General features: G+C 29.4%; 1 protein-coding gene across 1 annotated transcript; it reads right to left on the bottom strand.

The window, feature by feature from the left end:
- Positions 1–1,716: 1,716 nt before the first annotated feature.
- Positions 1,717–3,186, bottom strand: LOC106327546 (ATP synthase gamma chain 1, chloroplastic-like). The gene has a single exon (XM_013765708.1). It carries the CDS (start codon positions 3,034–3,036, stop codon positions 1,912–1,914), a length of 1,125 nt encoding a protein of 374 aa, XP_013621162.1. The 5' UTR covers positions 3,037–3,186; the 3' UTR covers positions 1,717–1,911.
- Positions 3,187–9,330: the final 6,144 nt, after the last annotated feature.

The raw sequence follows: 9,330 nt of genomic DNA, 5'->3' as shown, positions 1-9,330 counted from the left end.
AAGAATTTAAACTAATAATTTAGATAAAGCAGATCAAATGCATGTCAAATACATATCAACCATATTATAAAAAATAATTATTGTTTATTTATCAAATAAATTGATTGGATGTTATAAAGGATAAAATTATTAAGATTAAATATCTAAACTAAAATAAATCTCTCTCTCTCTCTACGTGTCACCAGGAGCTCCCTACATTACCAGAACAAAAATATCAAATCTTCGTATTGTTGCTCCTAATTGTGATCTATAAGAAGATGATGACGAAGAAGAGACCTGATTTAGGTCCATCAGGAAGAGACATGAACATTAAGAAAAAGAGTAATTCTGAAATGGATTGAAGATCTTGGCATTCCATGGTGCTGTTTCATTCTTGGTCCGCTGGTGAAGTTTCCGGGACTGCTAAACCTTCTCTCAGACCTATGACTATATGCCATTACCAGAGTATTCACTCTCTTGACTATATGCCATTACCATCAATTCTCTCGACTTGTTACTCTCGATTAATCAGCCAGTGAATGACGTCGTGGGTTCTCGGTTGGTTTGGGTTGCGTAAGTGGTGGTTGGCACGTGACTGAGAGAGCGCATTTAGAGCGTTGAGTTTGATTGGATTTATTAATGGTTTAATTGGTTAAATATAAATATTAAAAAGGTATCTGAGCAAATATGATTTTGAATATTGAACTGTGAAGAAATTGAGTTTGATCTATTTATTTGTAGAAAGATACGTTAAAACTTTTAATTCAGAAAGTCTTAGACCAAAATTTTAACTTTGTATGAAACCGATGCTACATGATAATATCGAAGGGGAAATAGATCATCGCTAAAAAATTATTTAATAGTAATAGAATACTGATCATTCATGAATTATTTTGTTCTGCTAACAAAAATAATTTATCCATTTAGACCTGTCCTCCATTATTTTTAAAATTATTTTTAATGTTTAAAACTGGATATAATTTTTAATGACAAAAATATATTTGACAATATTTTTGATATCTTGCATATTCACATTGGTTTATCCATTTATACATGTGCATTTTCATCATATAGATTAGGATTTAGCCATGTCTAGGTTGCATTTTGCATACATATGTCTCTATTAGGTATTGGAGTACCACATGGAGTTCCTGGAGACATTTGGGTACATTTGGAGCTCAAGGGAGGTGATTAGAGTGATCTTTGGACGAGCACTGCCTCGAGCGACTTTCCGGAGCGACTACATGAAGTCGCTGTGACACACATTCCGGAGCGACCTGGCCAGAGCGACGTAGAGAGGTCGCTCGCGTTTCTATCGCAAGACACCCCTCCCAAAGCGACCTGGACAGAGCGACATGAAAAGGTCGCTCGCGTTTCTATCGGTCTGTCCGAGAGTGACTTTCCACGTGGATAGTTTAGGAGAAATGCGAACATATTTTTATATATATAGATTCATTCTAACTGTTTAAATTGTTTTTAAATTTTCATCCAGCCCATAGGGTAGGCCGGCCCTAGTATCATATATTAAACTATATACTATATACAATAAAATTTGTTATACACCAAAATAATTAAACTTTATTAACCCAAAAATCCATAATATATAACTAATATTTTTTACAGAAAATTGCATTTATGTAACATTAATATTTTAAAGTATTTTGCGCAAGGTCACTACTACTTAGTTGGTTACAAAAAGAAAATAAATTTCATGAAAGTCCTACAAAACCTCTTCAGTCACAAAATTTCCGACATAAATTAAATATTTATCCAATGAAAGGCCAAAACAAATACAACCGAATTATGCTTGTAACTGCATTATTTATAAAAACATCATTACGAGTTCTTGACAAATTAAACATTATAACACCAAAAACGCAAAAAAAAAAAAAAGGAAGAGTCGGCTCATATATCAAAGAGGTTCCAAACAAATCAAGCCTGTGCATTAGCTCCAGCAACAATCTCAAGGATCTCACCAGTGATCTTAGCTTGACGCTTTCTATTATACACCATAGAAAGCGACTTCTTAAGATCAGAAGCATTATCTGAAGCACTACTCATTGCACTCATTCTAGCTGCAAGCTCACTCGCCAATGACTCCTGTAAAGCCCTTAGAATCTGACTGTTAAGATACAGAGGCAACAAAGCATCAAGAATCTGAACAGGGTCTTGCTCGAACTGCAAGATCGGTGAGAAATCAGCAGTTGGTGTCCGAAAAGTCTCTCTTTCAACAGTAAGTTTCCCTTCTTTGGTCGTTAACCTGAAGAGCTCGTCTTCAGCAGCGTCCACACAGTTCCCATTAATGTCACAGATCTCTCCTTTGGGAGATAGAGGCAGTAGCGTGTGGATCACGGGTTCTGATTTGACCAAAGAGACAAACTTTGTGTACAAGAGCTCGACTTTGTCGACCTCTTCGCTTATAAACAGAGAGAAGACATCATCAGCTACAGCTTGAGCTTCTTTCGCGGTCGGTAAGGTTCCGGCTTCGAGGTACTTGTCGACGGGGATGTAAGGACGACGGAGGAAATAAGAGTTTCCCTTTTTCCCCACGCTAATGACTGTGTAGTCAAGACCTAGGCCTTGAAGCTCTTTGATCCTTGCCTCTGCTTTCTTGATGATGAAGTTGTTGAATCCACCGCATAATCCTCGGTCTCCTGTTACAACAACGAGTGCAACTTTCTTAACCGGTCTGATTTTGGTTAAGGGCACATCTATATCATCGGTTTGAAGCTGTTCGTTGATGTTGTAAAGAACTTCAACTAGGGTTTCTGAGAATGGTCGGCCGTTGACCACAGCTTCCTGAGCTCTCCTGACTTTTGCTGCAGCGACAAGCTTCATGGCTTCAGTGATCTTCTGAGTGTTTTTGACTGAGTCGATACGGTCTCGGAGCTCACGAAGAGAGGACTGGATTGGAGAGACAGAGGAAGATCTTGAAGGAGATGAGTTGTGGTTTGGGAGAGGAAGTGGGTTGAGAATAGAACGGAAGGACAAGGAAGAGGAATCAGAAATAGATAGTTTTGATGAAACCCACATTGTTGTTAGATTAGTACAAGCCATTGTTCTTGATGTTCTTGTTCAAAGAGAGGAGAGATGTTTCTTCTCTCTTTTTGTTGTTTGTTTAGAATTTGTTTTGCTTTAACCTTATCTATGTTCTTTGATTGTAAGAAAGAAGAGGTATTTGAGTGGAGGGAAGAGATGGTAATGGATGAGGTTTGGAGATAAGGTTTATTCTTCTTTAGGTTTCTATATTCTTCAGCATAGGACACATCTTATTGTATTGACGTGGTGTTGTATAAGTGGATGGTTTGAGATTTTCTTTTGTTTACGAGCTTTGAGTAGTCTTTCCCAATGAGAGGAAATATCTGATAACAAGTGATAGACATCTCCTGCAGTTGAATACCATACATAGTAGTACCTAGTTACATGCATGATTTGAATGGCATCTCCTGCTGCAACGTCATAATCACACAGCTTTTGAGATGAACAATTTTTTGTTTGCTTTCACTTTTTATTTTATTTTATTTCTATCACCAACCAAATAATTTATTACGATCAAGACCAGCTCAACATTTTCATAGATCCTAAAATTATAAATTTTAGAAATTTTATTAACTACTTAGAATTTAACTAGGTGATTTTTCCGTGTTTATGCACGAATATAAATATTTCTAAAGTAAATATAATATAATAATTGATTGCAATTTACTTTTTAATTTATAATTTGTATGCATCATTTATATTAATAATATTATATTATTTTAATTGTACATATGATTTTACATATGTTATATCTAATCGGTTTTGTTATTTTTATAGTCGATTTAGTTATCATTTGGGTAAATTGGATAGCATCTCTGAATTCAACTGTAATATCTTTTATTCTAAATATATTAAAATTTTGATTAATTTCTTATTTGCATTTAGGTGATTTTTGTCTTAAATATGTAAACATATTTAATGAAGATTATGTATAACTTAAGATATATTGTGATTAGAATGAAATAAAAAATAAACTAAAGTGTCTCATTCCAAAGTACATAAATTAATATAACGATAATATTCTGAAGTCTCATGCATATATATAACTTTTACAAAAGAACTAAATTGTAACAGTTGGTTAATATTTTATTTTCATTTTTAATGTGTTTTGAGTTGTCCTACGATTTATATTTATAAAATAAATTACAATTCGTATAAAATTATATATTCTATCGTAGTTAAATCTATGATTTTAGATATAATTTGGATTAGTCAAGTCACTCATGTTCTGAGTATATTTAGTTACATTTATTCATTCAAATTCAAAATGAAGTATAATTATTTTTTATTATAATTAATTCAAATTAATTCAATTTTAGTTATCATTTAAATGTTCATGTATTTTCATAATATTTATCAAATTATATGTTCATGTTTTTTAAAAAAATATTAGAAAATAAAGTGATGATCAATAGGAAGTTACATGCATAAGTAGCTGATACATTTTTGGAAACCCATGAACACATATCAATATTAACAATAATAAAAATATTTTATAAATTCTAAATAACTTTATACCTCTGATTTATTGAATGAAAACTGAAATTTATTTTAAATAATCTTAAAAAAGAGAATTCAGATTTACTTTGGTATTTTGATTATGGTTATATTAATTTCACAGTCATAAAAACATAAAATTTAAAAGCAAATCTCTATAATATTATTTGAAAAATCAGTTTCCTATATGTCACTATCACGTTAACTCTCACAATGGTTGATTACACTCATACCCTTAATGAATTAAAATATTATGTTTAAAATACAATTATTTATTTAGTCTCCTTTTTAAAATTTTCCAAACAATATACATATAATAAAAAAGGAATTTTTTATAAATTAAAAAAATGAATTGAAAAAAAATATATGTATATATAATATGATTTCATAAAAAACAGAAAGTTCATAAAATAGTAATATTACATTTAAAAATATTTTTAAATAACATAAAATATACTTTTGAAGTATTAAAATACTTTCTTTACATCTATATTTTCTTTGATGAAAAATATAAATTTGTATATAATGTGATTTTATTAAAAAAAATTTACACATATAATCTTGATATTAGAAAAAGAAATATTATTTCTTTTAAAACATTATTTTAAACAATGAAAAAAAATCAAGGTAATAGAAATACTTTTATATATCAATCTATTTTCTTAGATGATTACATAAAATAATTTAGTAACATAAACTGATATATGTTTAATTAACTAAAAATAGTTTATAATTAATATTATTTAAATGTTTTATTTATTTTTCATATATTTAGTTGACTATAATATCTTTCAATTACAGCAAAAAATATTGATAAATTATATTTTACTTATATAGTATTATTTTAAAAGATTTGCTGCTTATTTTAGAGATATTAAAAAAACTAAAAATATGTTTTAAAAATAAACATTGCTTAATCAAATAGTTACAAAATAGTATAATGAGGTAGATATATTATATTTTATCATTATTAAAGTTTTTTGTTTTCTTAATATTAAATTTGCTTTTAATATTTTTCAGTGCTCATGCACGGGTATAAACATTTATGAAATAATTATATGATAATTATTATTAAATATTATTTTTTGTTTATTTATAATTATTAGGTTATTTTGTAATTTATATGTATGATAAATAAATAAAAATTAGATTAAGTATCATTATGTTACCATCTTAATTACATATGTGATTGGGAAACATACATGTTCCTCCACAGACACAAATTGATGAAGAAACACAAGCCTTAAGCTGGGAAAATATTTGCATGGTGGATGGTTCATGGACCTCCACAAATCAATTCAGTGGAATTGGATGAGTTTGGAAGGATAGAATTGGAAAGATCCAACTCATGGGGATACAGAACATAAGGAGGTATGAGACGGCACTACACTCGGAATTGGAAGCGCTAAGATTGGCAATGGAGAGTATGTTACAACATTCTGACTACTAGAGATTTTGTGATAGATTGCAAAGACCTAATTGCAATGGCAAAGGACCCACAAGCTTGGCCAAATTTCTCAACTGAGCTGGAGGTCTTCCAAATTCTCAAGTTGTGTTTTCCGGACTTCAAGATCAGCTACTTTCCAAGGACGCAGAATGAGATTACAGACTCGCTAGCTAGGAATGCCCGCTCTTTTCATAGATCTCTTTGTTATATTGGTTGTTCTAGTCCGGTCTGGTTACCCAGACCACCTTAATTTTGAGTACTAGAATAGCCGTTTGTTGCAAAAAAAGAAAAAATTGGATATGTGATTTTTAAATATTATATTTCATATTAATTCAACTTTTCTTGGACAATAATTCAATTATTTACTTTTGGTATATTGAGTTACTTTTATTCTTTTAAATTGAGCAATGATTTTTGTTTATTTTATTCATAAGTGAGTAATCGTTTGACAAAAATATAATTATAATAAATTATTATTTTTGAATAAAGATAACTATATTATTTTATTTTTTAATTTATTTTTTAAACTAAATCTTAAAAGTTTATATATATATATATTTCTTTTGTTAATGTTTTTAGCAAATACAAAGAATAAAATATTCGTTTATATGTAGAACTAGGTGTTTTACCCGCGCATGAAAGCATAATCTTCTTAATAATTTTTTAATTTTCATAGTATAAAATATTATTTCTAGATAATAACACAATATATATATATATATATATATATAAGAATTTTTTTTAAAATATATATATATATTTTTTAATTTTTTAATTTTGACAATTTATCTTTATACAAACTTTTGCAAATTTTTTTATATCTTAATTTTTATAAACTCTTATAGTGAAAACATTATTTTCAGATAACAAAAAATATATATATATATAATTTTTTTTTTAATATGTTTTATTTTGATAAATTTTTAATAATTTACAATTATATAATATAACATATAAATCTAATGTTATTAACAAAAATTTCGTTTTTAAAATTTTTAACTTTTATAATAGAAAACATTATTTTCAGATAACAACACAATATATATATATATATATATATATATGTATATAATAATTTTTTTTAAATATGTTTTTATTTTACAAATTTATCATAATTTATAATTATCTAATATAACATATAAATATAATATTATTAACATAAAATTCATTTTTAATCATATATAAAAAAATCATTAGGAGTAGTATAGATATTAACCGATTTAACTTTCAACGTGAGAGCACGGATACAAAAACTTACTTTCACAAATAATAGTATAGATCTATATAATCTCTATTATATATATATATATATATATATATATATATATTTACATTTTTATTATTTATGTGTTTTTGTAAAAGAAATGAAATTTAAGTTAAAAAATTATTAAAGTTTTGATAAGAAGAAAATATCAATATAATATATTAAACTTAGTATATTGAAGAAGATATCAATATAATTTATTATTTTTAGAAGAAGATTTCTAAAAGAAATTATATTTTCATTTTTTTTCGAAGCAATGCTATATATACATATATAATAAAATTTTATATATTTGCCCTTTTTATTTGTGGTTATTTAAGAAAATATATAAAAGATAATTAAAATTCATTTATATATAAAATTTTCGATGTTTATACTTTAGAAATATTTAATGTTCTATTTATGTGTTTATGAAAAAGGAAAATTAAACTAAAAAGTTAACTAAAAATCTTATTATGAAACAAGGAATAACAATAAAATATATAAAAGTTAATATATTCAAAGTAAAAATATTATTATCTATTAGAAGAAGATTTTAAAAAGAATTTAGATTTATATTTTTTTGTGAAGCTACGTTATATATATATATTAAAAGTTTATATATTTTCCTTTTTTATTTAAGCTTTTAGGAAAATTTAGAAAATTAATAAAAGTTCTTTTATATATAAATATTTATATGTTTTTTTTGTCAAAAAATAATTATATGTTTGTATTTTATAAATAGTTTCTTTTTCATTTATGTGTGTTTTCAAAGGGAAAATTAAATTAAACAGTTAACTAAAATCTTATTATAAAAGGAAATATATTATTAATATCAGTCATATATAATATTTTTAGTTCATTAAGGGTATCTATGTAACCAACTGTTAGGGTCAAAATCGGTCACGACGGAGGTTCCACAAAGAGCGATTCGGAATCACTCGCCCAGGCAACGGCTCCGGACAGAGACGCGATCCCGGAGTCCATCGCCCTACCAGTAGAAAACCTGACTCACGAAACGGCCGCCGATTTAACTAAAGCCTCAACGGCCGAAGTAACAGAAATGGCCCTATCCAACGAGTAGGAACGCCCGCAACAACAAAGCAGAACTACGAGATGGCTTGATCCTCGAAAGAGGTACGTAGGCAGCTTGTCCTATTGACAAGTTCAGCTATCCCCCTCTCCAAAATGGGGGGGGGGGAGTGGGTACGTATACTCGTACACTCCCACAAAGTTCGGAATATCCACACATGTACTCGATATTTTTGAAACTTTTCCAATAAAACTCATTTTATTTCGGTCTTCCGATTCACTTGCAATAAGCCACAACAATCGGAGATTACCATGAGAAACACCCATGACAAGGGTCTCCAAACACGTATACCTTTCAAGCAATCCTTGGATGGGAACTAACTTAAACAACATCACTGCGTATCAATGGTCAAGCAAGACCAAATACATCTTCTCTAAAAACAAAGATCGTAACTTTCTCACTACAAAGGATATACCTTTTGGAAAAAGTGAGACGTCGTAAATATTTTCGAGAGATATTATCCAAACACACGGTCCGTCCGCAACTTTAAAAAAAAAAAAAAAAAAATTGCCCGTCGATTGGCCCCTACGGAAAAACCCAAAACATTCTAAAAAATGAACTCGTAGTCTAACCTTTCGTAAAAGTAAATGTTCTCTTACATCCGACGAGGATATCGAACACCCTCGTTCAGTAAGAGAAAACGAACAAGACGATAAACTAAGAGTTAAGATACGAAGTGACTACTCGTATCTTTCCCTCACACTTGGCAGAAGTATAAACTAAAACACACAGAATGTCGATCATTCATCATATATATAGAAGCCGCAAAAAATGGCTAGGACCCAAAGCCACCAAACGGCCGGTCTCAAACACATAGTTCGCATAGCCTCGCAAGGCCATGACACACATAAATCAAATACGGCCACACTCGGCCTAGATACATCAAACCTCGAAATAAAACTAAGGGAAATAATCCCAACAAACCTCAAAGCTCAAAGTCGAAGAACCCGGACATGGAGACCCCGAACGAGCTCGCAGGCTGGTCCACCTCTCCGTCCGCGACTCCGGCACCTTCATCACCAACACCGGTTC

The sequence above is a fragment of the Brassica oleracea genome, chromosome C2, assembly GCF_000695525.1.
Source record: "Brassica oleracea var. oleracea cultivar TO1000 chromosome C2, BOL, whole genome shotgun sequence".
Taxonomy (NCBI): Eukaryota; Viridiplantae; Streptophyta; class Magnoliopsida; order Brassicales; family Brassicaceae; genus Brassica; species Brassica oleracea.
Note: the sequence above shows the minus strand (reverse complement) of the source record. Positions and strands in the feature narration are given on the sequence as shown.